At 34.3% G+C, this 18,432-nt stretch overlaps 1 protein-coding gene across 1 annotated transcript in view; it reads right to left on the reverse strand.

The window, feature by feature from the left end:
- The window catches only part of LOC105330795 (protocadherin Fat 4), a 54,700-nt gene that overhangs the window by 15,793 nt on the left and 20,475 nt on the right, over window positions 1–18,432 (reverse strand). Inside the window, exons 12-34 of the mRNA XM_066086928.1 lie at window positions 17,271–17,397; window positions 16,802–16,923; window positions 16,320–16,481; window positions 14,451–14,621; window positions 12,137–12,256; window positions 11,352–11,396; window positions 8,392–8,538; window positions 7,575–7,797; window positions 7,116–7,300; window positions 6,618–6,830; window positions 6,279–6,443; window positions 5,669–5,839; window positions 5,272–5,436; window positions 4,861–5,007; window positions 4,585–4,774; window positions 3,508–3,737; window positions 3,007–3,255; window positions 2,451–2,612; window positions 2,007–2,181; window positions 1,658–1,806; window positions 1,265–1,399; window positions 745–987; window positions 356–526 (exon numbers count right to left, since the gene is read on the reverse strand). Coding sequence (XP_065943000.1) covers window positions 356–526; window positions 745–987; window positions 1,265–1,399; window positions 1,658–1,806; window positions 2,007–2,181; window positions 2,451–2,612; window positions 3,007–3,255; window positions 3,508–3,737; window positions 4,585–4,774; window positions 4,861–5,007; window positions 5,272–5,436; window positions 5,669–5,839; window positions 6,279–6,443; window positions 6,618–6,830; window positions 7,116–7,300; window positions 7,575–7,797; window positions 8,392–8,538; window positions 11,352–11,396; window positions 12,137–12,256; window positions 14,451–14,621; window positions 16,320–16,481; window positions 16,802–16,923; window positions 17,271–17,397 — 3,867 coding nt within the window. The remainder of the gene's footprint in view (window positions 1–355; window positions 527–744; window positions 988–1,264; window positions 1,400–1,657; window positions 1,807–2,006; window positions 2,182–2,450; window positions 2,613–3,006; window positions 3,256–3,507; window positions 3,738–4,584; window positions 4,775–4,860; window positions 5,008–5,271; window positions 5,437–5,668; window positions 5,840–6,278; window positions 6,444–6,617; window positions 6,831–7,115; window positions 7,301–7,574; window positions 7,798–8,391; window positions 8,539–11,351; window positions 11,397–12,136; window positions 12,257–14,450; window positions 14,622–16,319; window positions 16,482–16,801; window positions 16,924–17,270; window positions 17,398–18,432) is intronic.

Consider the following 18,432-nt stretch of genomic DNA (forward strand, 5'->3'; position numbering starts at 1 on the left):
TTGCATCTTTGCAATACAAAGGCTAACTAATTAGGAACTTATCCAAAACTCTTTTCTTGGAAAGATATCATATGCATGTATACATACAAAAAAACTGATGACTTTAAGAATTTACCAAAGGAGTCTTATAATTGAGAGCAAGAATAAACAGTGTGTTCTTTAAAGAACATTACAGCTAGCACAAATAGTTTAGCTATAGCCTATATTTTGGGCAATATTTTAAAAACTGTCAAATATTGAGTTAATTTTTTTTCAAAATGTGTTATATGTATAATAAAGGAACATAGAGACATATTTCTGGTTTTTGAATTTTTGGAAACAACTTTCTACACAATAAATATCAAGAATAAATTACTTGAGCTGGAGGGGTTCCATCATCCTGTGCTGTTATTGTTAAGTTGTACATTGACTGTGTTTCAAAGTCCAGGGCATTTTTTAAAACCACTTTGTTCCCCTCCACTACAAAAACATCCTGGTCCTCACTGATGCTGTATGTTACCTCCTGGTCTGGCTCAGCATTGTTCACCTATATCCAAATAATTTAAACCAGAATATGGCTATAGTGAAGTAAAATCCCTGATCTACTTCATTTTTTTTCAGTAATGAAGGATGAAAGAATTCAACTATTAGAAGATAAATATGCTGCAGTTGTCTCCCTTTGCACAACAATTTGCATTGTGGTCTAGCAGATGCCTAAAGTAATCTGCTGTTGACAGTGAGGGAGTAGGGACAGTATCAGGATACCTCTATATTTCCCAGCAATTCTCCCACCCTGGTATCCTCAGGTAGGGCTGTCACACTCAGCACCAGGTGATGTGGGGGATCATTGACATCCACCACCTGTATGGTCAGGGACACAGTCAGGTTCAGGGAGGGGGACCCCGAGTCTTGTGTGGTGACCACAACATCAAAGCTGTACATTGTCTCGTAATCCAACAAACAGGAGGATCCACCACGCTCATCGCAATTATCTCCCTTGATGGCTACCTTGATATTTGAAATTTTTCTGTTTGTTTCAAATTAGAAGACAATGACAGGTTTGTGTATCAAAAATGCAATGAAAAGTTAGTCCATAAAATCCAATTTATATTTATTTGAATCTGAACAATTTAATTTTTTTTTTCCTTTCATATATTTAAATTTTTTTTAAAAACATGGCCTTATGTGCTAACCAACATGAACAAGACTAAGTAAATTTCAAAATGTATTTGATTGACAGGCCATCCAAGAGTTCATTTTCAAGCGCAATTTTCTGCAATCTGACCTGAAGGGTTGTTCCGTTAAGGAGAACTCTCCCCCCAGCGTTGTCCATCAATGTGTAGGTGTGTATCTGGTCTAGGTCCTCATCTTCTGTTGTCAACTGACCAATTACTGTCCCTGGCTCACTCATCTCCTTCACCTGGGAATCAGAAAAATTGATGGCAGACATGCATCAGTCTACCAATGCATAGACTGGTGACTGTTATGTACAATATCCCCTCCAATCCCCTTGGTGATGATAAAGTTTTTTCATAAAGCAATTATTATAATGCATAACACATTAAGAACATTTTTGTACCAGTGTATTATGTACACTATCAGGTGTAGAGTTTCATGAAATTACCCCAAAAAGACCCCAAAAGAAGCCAACATGAATCTTGTGATTCTCAATAATCACCTTATTCTGTGAGAGACGGATCTGTGTAGGTTTCTCATTGACATCCTCCACCCTGACAGTGAAGTTTTTCTTCAGTGACAGACCTCCCCTGTCAGTAACCTGGACCATGATGTCAATGGCTGGACTCTTTTCAAAATCTATCACAGCATCTAGTATACACAAATTGTATTTCAGTAAATTGAGAATATATTGAGCTATCACTGTCTTTAAGTTTTAACTGTCTATGACAGCTAACAACAAAAATATTGCTACATCTACAGACCCTTCTTTGTTCATCACCCAATGGAGAAACAGAGAGGTGAGTAAAATTCTCAGGGAATAGTAAAGGGAACAGTGTAGGATTGAATACCTTTGGCTACAGAAAGCTGTCCATGTGTGCTCAGACTAAACTTTTGACCAGGGTTTCCCAGCAATGTGAAGGAATGTGTATCCCCAGCATCTGGGTCTGAAACCAAGAACATGGTGACCATCTGGCCCCTGGAATTCTCCTGGACAGACAGGTCTGTACTGCTGGGTCGAATGTCCTACCAAGTACATAGGTACAAATATCAAAATCTGAACCCAGAATGCATATCTTTAAACAAATGCTAACTGAAGCAACATTTTCAATCTCTTCAAATCAATTTGTCCACAGTTTAAAAGCCCGGTGTCTCTTAACTGTTTGTACAATACATCAGTTGAGACCTGTTTAACAGAGCCATGCTTGAAAACATTTTATACTGGATGGAAAGGGAATTTTAGTGAATGCTTGCAAGGGCTGGCTCTTTTGAACAGCTAGGTCTCAAGTCCTTACCTTTGGAGCCTCGTTTTCATTTTCAATAACAACTTCAAACACCTCCACCAATTTGCCTCCATCTTTATTCTCCACGATCGCAGTCACAGAGACTGACGTCTGTTTTTCAAAATCCAGAATGTTTTGCATCTTCACCCCCACTGTACATTTTGTAAAATCATCCTAAAATATATAATAACCATTTTTAATCATTTTAGACCATATGTACAAAGGGATCTCCAACTCAAGTGAGGTTTGCAATGCTAATTTTTGTATGTTTATGAAAATAAATGTGTATAACAACCTCTGAAATTAGTTTGTTGATTGTCTGGTTTTTAAAGTAACACATGGCATTGAATTTTTTCCAGAAAAGTTTTAATAGATACTTGATTAAATGTCTTCTGGAAAGCTAGGACAATTTTAAGTTAAAAATAGATAAACTTTTGGTGATTAATTTACACTGAATTTGTTATGTGTCTTTCATCTCCACCCCACCCCAAATGACTCGTGAAGGGCGTCAAGGAATACTATAAATTGAGTTCTGTTTTCTAATCACATTTTGAAAATACCAACTCACAGCAGAACTGCAGCTGACATCCCCTAGTCTGAAGGGGTTCTCTCCCTCCTTTGTCTCCAAAGAAAAGACCAAGTTTTGATCCATCCCATTATTTACACCAACTAAATATCCAATCACTGAACCAGGAGCTAAGTTCTCCATGACAACAGGATGATTGACAGGAAAAGATCTGACTCCTCCCTCTGAGGTGAAGTCTACACTAACTGGTGCTTTTATGCCAAGGACAGTTACTTGAAAAGTAGATGTAACCTGTCAAAAACACATTTTAAAATCCATCTTAACTTTGACGTAAACAACTGTGGTCAACAAAATTCATTAATCAATGAATTTTACTCAGAATCATCAACATATTCACATTCTTGATCTGCAATGGCATGCAGGTACATAAAAGTCTATTAAATTTGAAAATCAATTATTTTTAAAATGTTCAATAATCTGCTTGTATTAGTTTGTATCTATATGCTTCATTCACATAAAAAGAACAGTTTATTAAGCATCAACCTTCAGTTGAGGTTGGCCACTATCAACAGCTTGTACAACAATATCGTAGACATTCCCACTCTCAAGGGGCTGGTCTGTTGACTTGGAAACTTTGCCCTCATTGCTGACTAGAAATTGCCTGTCTCCACCAGATACAAGAGAGAAGGTATGCGATTGGTCAGCATCTTCATCCATTACAGATAGTTGACCAATAAGAGTGCCTTTAACTGCATCACTCTGAATCTTGTGACCTGTTATAAACCAAGTATTTATAAAAAGTTCATGTACTGATACATGTATTTTAAGTTTCAGAATATGCGTCATTATAACACAATGTATGATTTTATGGTAAATGCACTGGAATTGTAGGCGTTTTTGGGGTTTTTTTTATATTGATTTATTTATCAATGCAATGGAGAATTGCTGTGCGAGTGCGATGCATACCAATTTTTACAATGACCAGCATTTGTGCACAATATACAACATCATGCAGTGGTGTTTTTGCATAACATGTAGATGGCATATGTTGCATTATATAAACTTTAAAATTTTCCAAACCAAGAACTTCTGGTTCTAAAGATTTTTTGGGAGAGGAGTGGGCTGAAAGCTCTTGGCTTGTGAATAATTAATGACATCTTTATATTTTAATATCCCAGCACTTGCTTTCAACAACACTCAGGGTTTACAATACTTAATGTGCATTGATACTTAACAAATAATTGAATTGAACTTTAATTATTTTACAACGATTGATAAGCAAGTTCTACAACTTATTTTAATATCTCTCGTTGGCACGGATGTTAGCGCGAGGGGGTCATTGGTGTGGGAAGAAGCCAGAGTACCCGGAGAGAACCCACATGTCCAAGCGGGCGACCGCCATACCCTATCACATACAACCACCGTCGATCACGGGGATCGAACTCGGGTCGCAGCGGTGAAAAGCGGCGAGTGCATTGTCCACTACGCTACTTGGACACCTAGCACAACAAATAATTTCATTTTCTCAAAATGTTAAGACCCATAGCATTTTACTCTTTCAGAATGCATAGTTTTTCAATATAGATTGTATTTATATTAGGAGCAGGTATTAAGTCTAACCTGATAATGTCATGTTTGAAGGCATATCATTGACATCCGTTAACTGGACAGTCAGGCTGAACACACTGCTCTGGGGAGGGACTCCATTATCAGACACAAGGACGGTCACATTGTACATGGACGACCGTTCATAGTTCAGTGAACACCCTGGCCCCCCTGTCTGCTCACAATCTGAGTTTGCTGGGCCAACCTATGAAAATGAATCATTAATGTGCAAATCACCTGTAATTAAACAAAAAATTTAAGAAATATATATAAACAATGAAATGAATGTACCTGAAGTTGATTTTCTAGGATTTGAAACCTGCCATCTTGGTTTGATATCAATTCATAGGTAAATGTCTGAACCTTTTTCACAACATTGTCTGGATCAGTAGTAAGAAGACTTCCAATAAGTTGACCAACAGGGCTGTTCTCTGACACCTTGCAGAAGAAATCATGTGAGGGAGTTTACTATTCAGTCTAATGGGAATTGAGAGAGGGGAGGAGAAGGAGAATGTAACATGTAACATTGAGTTGAGAGAGAGAGAGAGAGAGAGAGAGAGAGAGAGAGAGAGAGAGAGAGAAAGAGAGGATATATTATTTCTAATGATATGTCTCGTGAAATCATAAGTTCTGGTTAAGAAATCCTTCTGTTATTTATGAAGTTATTCTTTCTTCATCTTTACATGTATATTTTCAGCCTACCTTACTATTGTCTAGACTTAAAGTCTCTGGAGGCTCATTGACATCAATGATCTGAACAGAGATAGCTTTGACCATTGACAAGGGAGGTAATCCATTGTCAGTCACATTTATGGCAAGTCTGTATACATTTTGTGTCTCAAAATTTAGCACTGCTGAAGACTTCACCTGCATAAAAAAATAAAATCAACAACTTCATGAAATGAAGTTATTTTCTCTTACTCCCAATCTTAAAATACCCTTAATATCAAAAGCCTGGAATGTACTTGTTTGCAATCTGAGCATATACCTAGTATATGTATATATTGATATACATCAAAGGATTAAATAATTCATATTTCTCTTTTCACACAGAAATGTTACTACTTTTTTAATTGCAAAAAATAATTAAAAAACTTACCCTTAGTTTGTTGCCAATAATTTCAAAATTAACTGGGTCCCCAGATTGTAAGGAAAATATGTGACTTTGGTTAAGATCTGTATCATGGGCAGACAACTCTGCAAGGGTGTCATTTTGTGTCATTTCATAAACAGACAACGATGTCAAAGATTTACCATTCAATAGGATGTCCTAAAATAAATAAGCAAATAAGGCCACACCAATTTAATATCTTGTTTGATGGACATCTGAAAAAGGTACAACCAGTAGAGCAATTAAATTTGTAGGCAAATTATTAGGTGTAAATTTGAGCAGATTATTTTATTTTTTTCTAATTTTTTCTGATTTATAAATTCAGTTTTATATATGAAATATAGAGCAGAAATAAAACAAAAATAGAACAGAGTTTCCTGGATGCAGGAAATTTAAAATAATATTATTTGTATAGTTTTGCTTAAATACAAGTGTGCAGGTCCGACGAGAAAGACACCAATTGGTGTGGCCAAAGTTTCTTATATCAAGAAGAGATTGAAATAGTTTAACAAAAACTACATTCATATAAAATAATTCATTTTATAATTATGATTGGCCTCTGTAAGGAAAACTTTTTTTTTAAATCAAATAGTAATACCGTTGGGGGTTCATTGACATCGACCACGCTGATCATCTGACTGTGGGTGGCTGTAAGGCCCCCAGAGTCCTGTACAGACACAGACAGGGGGAGGGTAGATACAGCCTCGTAGTCCAGGGGGTGCTTCAGGGCGAGGCTTCCCACACACCGAATCCCTTGTCCTGACTGATGAAAAGAATAAGGGAGCATGGCATTTAGATGAGACTTGTGTGTTAGAAAGCCATTGCACTTCAAAAACATATCTAGTGAATAATTTGAAAGATATTTGAACAGAAAATGAAGCTGTGAATGAAATGGAATGATTTTTTTTAATCCAAGGTGAGTATTAGCAAGTCTTACCTCTGTAAAACAGGATGTATTTGTGATCATGAAGTCAGTGTATCCCCTGGTAACAGTAAATGATAGCTGTTCCTTCAAATCAGCATCCTCCACCGTGACTGTTCCGATTGCCTCCCCCACCTTCCTGTCCTCTGGTACATGAATTTCTATCACTTTTACGAAGCTGGGAGGCTCATTCACATCCAATACCTTCACTGTAACCGTGGAATCCACCTAAAGTATGAGTTTGACTCTAGTTGTCTGATGACGGTCAAATGCAGTTGTTTATGGAGATTGAGATACCATATAATGCATTAATTGCCACATCTTATAGCTGATCAAGTCTTACTATAATAGTTAATTAATCAATATATTAGCATACGGTGTCATAATAAATGACAACCAATAACTTTTCTTTGTATTTACATGTAAGCATGCATATGCATACATGCATTCTCTCCTTAATATTTGCACCTTATATGATTATCTAAGTAGATGAATATACAATACCAGACTTACAAACTTAGGGTCTCCTCCATCATCTGAACACTTCACAGAGATTGCATAGACGGGCTGGACTTCATAATCCAAGCTTGTGATTGTAGCGAGAGAGTTATCCCCCTTCAGCACGAACACATCAGTGTAGTTAAGAAGAGTAAAACTCAGGGCCTGCCCCACATCTTCATCAAAAGCTGTAAGTTTACCTGTCAACATATGTAGTAGAAGTTGACTCTAACCAATGGAGTGCCTTCATCATGATTCACAAAATGCAATTTAAAGCAATCATTCATGAGGGCTTGATTTTTTTTTTCAAGAAAAGAATTATATTTTCTAAAAAAAATCCCATGATCATCATCATCACTATTTTCATTATCATCATCATCATCATCATCATTATCATCAATGATATACAAAAATAGATGTAAATGCCAATTAATATGATAAATTGGTGTTATGAATGATTAAGTACATGTGCACCTATTATGGTTCCTGGAGGACTGTTCTCCACAATGGATTCCCCTACCAGTCTCAGATCTTGTGGAGGGTCATTTTGATCAATGACCTCCAGGGTTAAGGTCTCCACAAAGGTCAAAGGTGGAGAGCCACTGTCTGTGACCTTCACCTTAACACTGACCTGTGACTCTTTTTCAAAGTCAAACTTGCATGGCTGGCCATCACACTGCAGCATGGACTTCTTTACCTTAAAACATTAATGACAAAAAAGGATTTTAAAAAAAAAAGAAGAAACAAACACAGTTCAACACTGAATCTGATACTGAAAAAAGGATCATTTAAAGTCAAACCCTAATATCTAAACCTAGATTGAAGAGAGTTAAATGTTGTCTTCTAAGGTTGTGTAAAATTTATCACATTAATTGTCCATTTACAAGAATTATATTAGAGCATTTTGTAATACACGTAAATTAATTATGAAACATAACTTTTAGATCAACACTCATATCATCTGCTACAAATATGTAGTTCATGTATATTTCTGTAAGCTAATTACTCATGCAGTAAACATATTGCTGCATCAAATTGTGTTCTTGAAATTTTACAAAGAAAAAAATATTAGCTTTTGTTTAGCAAACACCCCCCCCCCCCCCTAGAAAAATTTGAAAGATTTGCAAAAACATTTCTGGATGCAAATTTAATGTCTTTACTGAAATTTGATTTTAAAATAACCTCTATACTGCAAAAAATTTTAATCATTCATCAACAATTGCAAAATAAAGATGCTGCAAATTGAATAGGTTTTCAGTTAATGCAGCAATATTTGGAGAGAGGCACTTGCCAGAAGCTGGTTGTCCTTGACCTCCACTTGACCTCTGATATCATCGTCCAGGGAGTACACAAACTGTTGTACCTCCCTCACACTGTTGTCTGGGTCCTCTGTACTTAGGGTACCAATCACAAAGCCAGGCTCACTCAACTCTGGGACCTACCAAAGATAAACATAGTGCTGTTAATATAGTAACCAACACAAATAGAAATCAAAGTACTGAAAGCTGCACAGATACTCATTAAAGCAGTGCCTGTAAATGACACTACCAAAAATAAAATTCTGAGAGCTGCAATGTTACCTACAAAAGATAATCATAAAAACTGTAAAAACAGTAACAAATATATATAGATATCAATTTATTGAAAGTTGCTATGCATTAATCATTAAATATCAATTTTACAACATTTACCAAATGTCAGACCTACACTGGATATTTCAGTACATGTATCTGATCTTAGTATTAGACATAAATTTTTGTCTTTATGGTATTAACCATAAAATTATCTATGTTTTGTTCAACAAACATACTAAATGACAGATTATGGTAAAATTAATTTTCACCAGGTCTCTTTGATAGAAAATACCTTGCCAGTTCATTATAACCAAATTTCCTTTTAGACATGTAATTACTGAAACCTTGTATAGGAGTTTATTTGCTTGCAACTGCCATGTAAACTACATGCAAGTATGCTATATACAGGGAAATATTTTCCTCTTAATATTTATTTTCTCCCCTGTCACCCTCATTCTAGGTGGGCAAATTTAAGACTGTCTTGGCGAATTCCAATGTCTCAAATTATCTCTAAAAACTAACTGTCTGGGCGCATTCATGTGGGGCAAAACTGTATGCAAGTGTAGAAGGGTCAAAATAACTATGGCGAAAATAACATTGATAGTAATAAATTTTCCATTGATACCTTTTTGCAATATGCATTTTTTTGTAATGTATTTACATCCACTGAGTTTAAATTTCTCCTCCATTTAGTTTTAAAAAAGAAAGATGTAAATATAAACAATAAAATGCTTTCTTTGATGATTTATGCTGGCTATGAAGGTAAGGATCATTGCAGAAAAAAACCCATAATCTGTGTTAGCGGGTAACGTACTTTTTCTGCAATGCTAGCTACCTTCATCATCATTCCCCACAAGAATCACCAAAGAAAGCATTTTATTGTTTTAATTAAATGATCGGCATTCCTTTGTCACACATGAAATTCAATTCAGGTAACGAGGATAAGTATGGTATGTAATTTATACTGAATTCCTTGGTTATCACTTTTATAAGCTTTCATTCATAAAGCAGATATATCAGAACAGATAACAGAGAAGATCATGATGACTAAAAGCCTTTGTGCAAACCATAAAATCAATTAACAATTAGAAATGAAATGTCTCCAAAACTTCAATTTCAGGCTTTATATAATCTTATGCGTTTTGGGGTCAGTTATCCTTCAGTCTAATGGAATCATTATTAAGTTTCAAGAACCATAGACAGGTTTATGCAACAAAGACTGACATTTACTGATGACAGGCATTCAGACTGTTATACAATCACAAAATGATGAAATAAAAAAAAAAAAGAATTTCCCTTCTTTAGTACACAAGTCCTATTTCACCGTTTTAAAAAAGAAAGCCAAATCTTTCTTAACTTAATACTGTCAAATCCTTACATAATCCCATATTAACTATAGTATAATAAAAGACTTTAAAAAAACCCACCAGAAAATAGAGAGGCCCAAGGGCCTTAATGGTCACCTGAGTATAAAATCAAAACAATCCACAGAATGGCAATTCAAGTTTTAAAAAGCTGATTATTCAACAGATAACTTTTAACAGTTTTGAAAACCAAATTCTTTGACCCAGGGGGCAAAATTTCACATTCTATCTAGATGTTCCATTGCTCATTAAAACCATGAAAATTATTTGCAAGGTGCCCAGTGGCAGAAGAATTTTTTTTTGAAATATATGCATTTTCATAATATGATTGATAGAGTCCTTCCATAATACAACACAACAATTCATGACACTCTGGGCCATGATATATATATATATATATAGAGAGAGAGAGAGAGAGAGAGAGAGAGAGAGAGAGAGAGAGAGAGAGAGAGAGAGAGCAGCATCCATTCATTGTAACCTGTACTTAGTTTATCTGCAAGATGCCCAAATATGGGTTGAGACAAAATTACTCACTGTTTCACCCATAATCTATGTTCCATAGGGGGTGGGGATCACAATTTAAGTTTGATCCTGACAGATTTTACACATCAAATATTTAATAGCTCATTAGTTTCAGAGAGTTAAAAATGCTAAACTGTTAATGGACAACACAAAATGCACAACAGTAAAAACCGATAAAAAGGAGGACCATAAGTTAATACACACATCATTATATTAAAATCTGGATTCCAATAATGCCTCTAAAAGGTAAGAGAGCCAATATTTCAACTGTAGTTATAAAATACTAATTAATTAACCTTTTAACCCTTATGATTCATATACATTAATTGCATGCGGTTCTCCATATATCATTTAAACAAATTTTCCCTCTTTACACATTGTACAACTGAAAGAATTAAAAAAAAATATTTTTCCAAGTAATCAATATGGAAACCTGCGAGTTATGAAGATATACACTTGGATATACAACTTTATCAAAGATAAAAAAAAAATCGCCTGTCTGCAACAATCCTGTCTCCGACTGGTATTTTTACACTGTAGACAGACTCTTTAAAAAAAATTAAGACATTTATCAAGTAAAAAGAAGGACTTCTCCTCCTTCATTCTTCTCTCTTACGACTTTATCTAATTCCACCGACTTAAAAACACAAAGCTTCACAGAGGTTGTGGTTTTGCAATTTCTTTTCAGTTTGGGAAGAAAAATCTCTGTGGAGATTGCAAAACCTATTAACACCAGAGAAATGGATCTAAATTAGGTCAAGGCTGGACACTGATGTAGGTGAACTTGTTACCTTGTTGGCCGACAAACGAATGTTCCAAGGAGCCTCATTTTCATCTTGCTGTGACCACGCCCGGATGTCTGGTACATAACTAGGCGATGGTGCACGTTCATTTGGGGAATTAAGCTCAAGGGGAATAAGTAAATTAAGAATACACAAAGTCCAAATGGCAGGATATGAGAAATGTTTTATCAAAGATTGAATGTTAAATAATCCAATCTACACACGCAGGTAACAACATTAATGAGCAAGTCTTGTTCCTAACTGTAATTTAGAGGAGGGGGCCTAAACAGATGAATTAGAAATTTGTCTCCTAACACTCTACATGATTTCCTAGCTTCGTCCTACATCCTTTCAGTCCGAAGTCTCAAAGCTAACTCTCTTCTCTAAAAGAACTAATGTACAAGAAATCATTTCTCTATGAATTGCCTAAGGTCAAGTTGTCACTTAGGGCTAATCAAATAATTAAGTTATCAGTGTCATCCCTTTGATGTGAAGAAGTCAAAGTGGTTTTGTTTACCCTAACTAACACCTATGAGTGCCCAGTGCCATGAGCAGTGTCACTGACAATAAAGATTAACAATTACTGTGAAATCACTAAATATTCTAGGGGCTTTAGAAATAAACAACAGCTTGGACAACCTTTAGAAATAAATAATAAGGAATGCTTTAGATGTCAATAAGGAATTGCTAAGTCTGGGAACATATAAGATAAGAATAAAGTAATATAAAGTAGACTATGAAAATATATGCTAAAAGTTATCAAAAGTGAAATGGATGTCATTTCACTGGTGATATTGCACTCTGACAGTGACAAATTTTTCACATGACATGGCTGGCTTTCCGCTGTCTTTTGCCACAATGTGAATGGTGTAGGTGTTGATATTCTCAAAGTCTAAATTTGCCAATTCTGATGTCTGCAGAGATGAAGTGATAAATATAGAAAAAAATAAATCAAAAGTTGTACAAAAATTGATTATCACTTCTACAATAATATATTTCTAAAGAAAAACCAGTATCTATGTAGCAATATACAGTAAAACACCGTTATAGCGAACACGCTTATAATGAATTGACGCTTACAGCGAAGTGAATTTCATTCCCCAAGACTCTATTTCATGTTGAAAACTTGACGGATATAATGAAATACGCTTATGACGAAGTTAAATTGTCCGTCCCTGGGACTTCGTTATAAGCGTGTTTTACTGTATACTTCATAAGATCCTTAGATGTTGGATTTTGTCATTGCAATAATGCTTTGTCTTCTCTGTAGTATTTTTTTTAAAAGGGGTTAATTAACCTTTATATTGTCTACTGACAATAAAGAGTCAGTTTTACGAAATCATTTCTACCATTTAATGCTTTAATTCCAATTCCTCATCAATTAATTATTTTTACCAATTTCAGCTGAGTATAGCCAATAGTTGGTCCAAATATTACAGTTTATAAAACTTGAATATCTACACTATATTAGTATGCTTGGAGAGATTACATCAGGCAAATTGTAGCAATAGAGAAGTAGATCCCCCTTTAATCTTCTCATGATGAACATTGCACCTAAGTCTCCTAGGATCCAATTATTCATCCAGAAGAAATGGTTTGAACAAACTGGAATCTGAACTATATCAGGATTTTGTGTGTGTGCGTATATATATATATATATATATATATATATATATATATATTAAGTTAAATATCACAAATAATAAACTTGTAGTTCATGAAGAGAATTGATTTTTCCTTAAATATTCCTTATTTAAAGTTTGGATCCAGGTTCCAGAGAAGAAGAAATGTGAAAAGTTTATTAATGCTGTCAACAACAGCCAAGACTGATATCCAGTACAAATGCTCACCTGAAACTTCAGATCAGGTGAGCTAAAAAGCACTTAAAAGGATAAACTCTCATACTGTCAGAAATTGAAAACCTTGTATATTCTTACACAACTAAAATCTTAAATTGGCTGCAACCAATGATTGAAGGTACTCCTAAAAAGGACTTAACATTTCTTTTATTAATGTCTACTGTATATGAAAACTCTACTTAATACACAAATCCAACTCAAAAGGCTGGTTATGAGACAATTACCCATGGAAACAATAAAAAATACCCCTTAATTAAGGGTCATAATATATGCTCCACAAAATATAAAATTAGAAACCCACAGCCAGTCTCATTCTCTTCACAAATCCAAAACCACGGGTTTTTGACAGTCAGTATGATACCATGAACCCTGGTATATGCATTCTGTTTATGGATAATGCATTTTGCCCAGTTTGGGTAACAGATATCAATTATTTATATCAAGTAGCACAATGGGCATATCTTTGCTAGTGTTTAATATGAAATTCTTAATTAAGCATCCAAGTAAATCTGAAAAACCCTGTAACAAAATCTTCTACTGCAAAAATCCTTCTTTACCAAAGAGTGAGTATATCTCTTGCCTAGTAAATTAGAATGGGATATCCTAACTTTGACACTTTACAGCTATTTGCATTGGGTTGAGTTTCCATTCCCTGAAATGTGCCTCTATGATTGTCTGTTATTTGCTGATTCAGTAAAATTCAAATTAAAAAAAAAAAATTCATAATGAGGCCTAGACCAACCAAAGAGACAGACATTCAAGGTCACAGAAATAATTGACAATGACCCAAAACAAAGTTATTTGATCCAAAAAGCATAGGGATGTAAATGTACTTTAAATATTAATTGTATTCATGATAGCAGCTTTACTTATTAAACCCAAAGCTTTTGCAGATTGATGGCTATACATAGAATATGAGATTAAAATGACAAGGCCAGAGACAGACTGATGCATAAAATATTATCAAAATCAACGTTTGGTGGTAGTTTTAGGTTCCAATATTATTTCCGCAATCACAATTTCATCATTTTATTACACTGGATTGTAAAGCTGATTCAGAGAAATCTAATACTGAATATGTGCGTCAATCTATATTCATATGTCAGTCTCTGTGTCAAGATTGTTAATTACCTATAATACCACAAACAATTCATTTTTTCCTGAGTTTATCAGTGTGAACTAAGTAAAGGACAGTCTGCATCTACTAGTTGGGTGTAATTTGTTTAAAAGTCTGTGGTATAAAATTCACCATAAGTTGTCTCCCTTCGATCCTAAATTTGCCGTCGGCTGAGTCTAGAAGATGGAAGCTGTGGGTGTCATCTACGTCGTCGTCTGCTGCTGTCAGGATGGCGATCAATGCGTTATTGTGGTTTTCGACGACAGTTCCTTCCTTGACCGATGCCTCATTCAGCAAGATATCCTGAAATAGAAAGCATGTAGGCCTTGCTAATGTTCACCTAGATGTAGATCAAAATGAATCATTTTAATACCAGCAAGTTTTATTTTACTTCACATTTCTGTCTAACTAAATTTACTTAAAATTATATCTTGTATAAAAGAAACTGCTTTGCGGTGTACCAGCTAGAAACTCAGTGTCTAGTTCTTATAGAAATAAAAGCTCACGCACAGAAGCCAGTTATTTCAATATGTTATTTCAAAACAAAACATAAAAATAAAAACAATAGGGGATCCGAAATAATTCTGTAATCTGCAGTTCCTGCTAGTTAACTACATCAAGGGGATGCATGATCAAGCAAATAAACCAATGGCTGAAATGGGGCATTGATTTACGGCACGAAATAAAAGGCACAGAATGCACTTCCTGATGTGAAAATGACGACGTTTGACTGTCAATATCATTATAATGCAAGGACTGTATTGGCTCACTGTAAATTGTTTATGACACTGTAACATTGTTTTACTTTAACTGCATATTGTTTATGATATTTGTTTAAAAGAGCAAAACAATACAATTGTCGGACCTTAATTGAACTCTGCATGGCTTTTCTAAAAACATTTTGATTTTGGCAAAAATGAAAAATATATTAAGATTTTTAATAAAGCCTTGCATGGTGCATTTTGTTAAACAGATCCACCCTTTCAATACTGTACTTATGTACTGTATACTGTACTTTATGAAAGAGATGTTAGCTCTCAGAATATCATTGAGACAATTTTCAAGAGTACAAAAATGTAGGAAATATGATCGAACTTATCAATGATAAATAAAATCATAGAAAAAATATGTTGAAAGGAAAATATGTCATGCAATACACTTTGGTTTTCCATTCAATACAGTTCAATTCATTTGTAAAGAAATCAGATACCAGAAAATCTGGGTTACAAGGAAGCAATCAAAAATCAATCCTATGCCAGTTTTTCCATCGCAACTCACTGGAACCGAAATTTAGGAAATTGTGGTGAAATGAAACAATATGTTGATCACTGATCAAAAGATTTATTTCTGTACAGTAATATAATCTTTTTCCTGTTAGTATTTTTTTTTAATCAGAGTCAATTCATTTAGTTATAATATATATATGTACGAAGTGACATCAATCAAAAATTAAACTGTACATTGCGATATGACATTCATTGCAAAAGAAAATTGAGTGCATGCATGTCTAAATCATTTTTCAATGTGGTGATCAGTTTCATTCAATCGATCTTAACATTATATTGCATTAGACTTAGTCTGTTAGTATTTTTAAACAATTCTTTTTTTTGCTTCTACTTCAGATAAAAAATTATTCAATGAAATTTCAAAAACTTAAAATTAGGTAAATTACATATTTTCAAGCCTTTTTTTCTATTGAAGATCAACCTTTCAAATTTTTAACTAATAGTTTTGAGTAAATTTTTGAAATTCATGGCACCCATTAAAAATGAACCAAACATTCATCCACTAAAGTTTTAAATTGACCTTGAACATTTATCTACAGATATTATCATACATATATTGAGCAAATATGATTCATAAGCAAATAAAGAGAAACAATATCTCTGAATCCACTCCCAAAATGTTGGGAGAGTCTGTTTTGGAAGAATTTTCACACTTAAAGACTAATTATGTCTGCTGTAATCCATCCTGAAAATGTTTTAATGATTAGCCACTTACACTGGGGGCATCATTGACATTGAGAATCTCCATAGTCCACACCGCTGTCGTCTGCAGGCCGCCATTGTCAGACACAGACACAGAGATGTTTACCTCACCCTCCGTTTCGTGATCGAAGGAGCCGAAGGTCACCAAGGTACCCAGACAGTACGTATTTATCCCCTGTGATCAACATGTAAATTTACAAAAAAATCGTAAATGGCCAGTGTTTATGCTTTTAGGAGTGCAAGAAAAAATAATATTAAAAATTTACATTTTTATCAAAAAAATACAGTTGAACTTCAATATCTCAAACACTGATATCTCTAATACAATGGATATGTCGAAGTGAATTTAAGTCCCATGCATCCACTTATTTTATAAGTATTTAACCCTTGATATCTTGAATACTCTTGAATTGACTGTATATTTCAGTTTTTTAAATTGTCCAAATAATCATAAATCTTGACAAAAGAAGAATGCAAAGTCCCTGAATAGCTCACCTGGACCTGAGAACACATTTTATTCATAATGACCAGTCTGCCACCTAGATCGTCCACTAAATTGATCTCAAGATTATCTCCCTTATCCTGGTCCTTTACAACAATGGTTCCAACTATTGCAGCTGTAACAGAAAAATATCACTCTACACTCTTTTACTTCAATGTCAGATGGAGATTTATCTATTCTTTTTTAAATTCACGCTTTAAAAAAAAAACAACATTTGTTTTTGCTAAAAAATTTTGGTAAAGCATTTATAAAATATTTTCAGTAAATGAACACATTAGTCCACAAACTTAAAGAAAAATCAAGACTGCTGTTTGATTCAATTTAAGACAAAATACTTATATTTTGTGATATTGGAATGGTATCCTAGCTTCTAATTGTAGAACTTAATATATTTCAGGGACCATTTTTATCAGTAATGACAGTTGGATGAGACTTACCCTAGTTTGATACTACTTGACCTACCTTTTGCATTTTCCTTTACTTTAGGTTTATCGTCCTGGAACTGAATTGGTGCATTAGAGGAGGTCAGATGAAGGTCATAGGGAGCCTCATTCACATCCCCTACAGTAAACACTATTGTTGACACCACCTGAAATCACAAGCAACTCATTTACAGACTGCTACTAGATCAGCTATTTTTGAGAAAGTTCCAAAACTTCCTGACCCACACCCAATCCACACCCAATTCATGTAATGGAATTTACAGGCCCATGGGTAGTAAGGGTCACCTGAGATAGTAAATCCTGAAAATTCTAAGATCAAGGAAAGAGTAATTTACTTTAAAATATAGTTTAAATCAAAATAAAATTTCTCTTAATATGAGAAAGGTATATGCCATTGGTCACATAAACATCTGAGCAAGTCTTTTTAGGATATTCTGACCTTGCATGTTTTTAAGATAAGAGTTCTTGATAACTTCATTGGCTTAGCTTACTTCATCATTTTACTGACCATGAGAGATGGATCAATAAAATATATCAATGTGAGATCGGGATCAAAACAAGATACCAAGGTGCTGGCAAATTTAGTAGAGGAGGGAAGGCGACAGTAGAAATACCTCAATTAAAGGGCTATGAATCTTACAGATTTGTAGAAGGTCTTCTTGCTTTCTACTTTTGTTTGAGAATTTGAAACCCTTTATTATTCCAAGAGGGAGCACTGGTTCATAACTTTTACAATTCATGTTTGATCACTGCTGTTAACAAGCCAGTGGCTTATAACATACCAAGCAGAATTATTCCTGAGTTTCAGAGGAAAACAAGAAAATTTTAACAACAAGCTCAAAATTGCCACACAAAAAACTGATGACTGACAATCAAGGAAGATTGGAAAAAGTGAAACATGTTAAAACTAAAGAACTATTAAATTAATATATTTTCTTAAAAATTTTTATTCTTTAAGTTGAAATAGTAAGAGATAAAAAAACAACAACACATCTTTGTGTACAGCACAGTATAACAAATAACTAAATGTATATACAACCTAATCAAAGGGTTAGCTATCAAAATGACAATTAAGTACTGGTAAAACATAAATGCATGTAAACAGATCAATATTCAGCCAAAAAAAAGTTTCTATAAAAAATATGTCATTCTGTTAAACTAATACTAATCAAAATAAAAAT

This window comes from Magallana gigas, chromosome 6 (genome assembly GCF_963853765.1).
Source record: "Magallana gigas chromosome 6, xbMagGiga1.1, whole genome shotgun sequence".
NCBI classification, from domain to species: domain Eukaryota; kingdom Metazoa; phylum Mollusca; class Bivalvia; order Ostreida; family Ostreidae; genus Magallana; species Magallana gigas.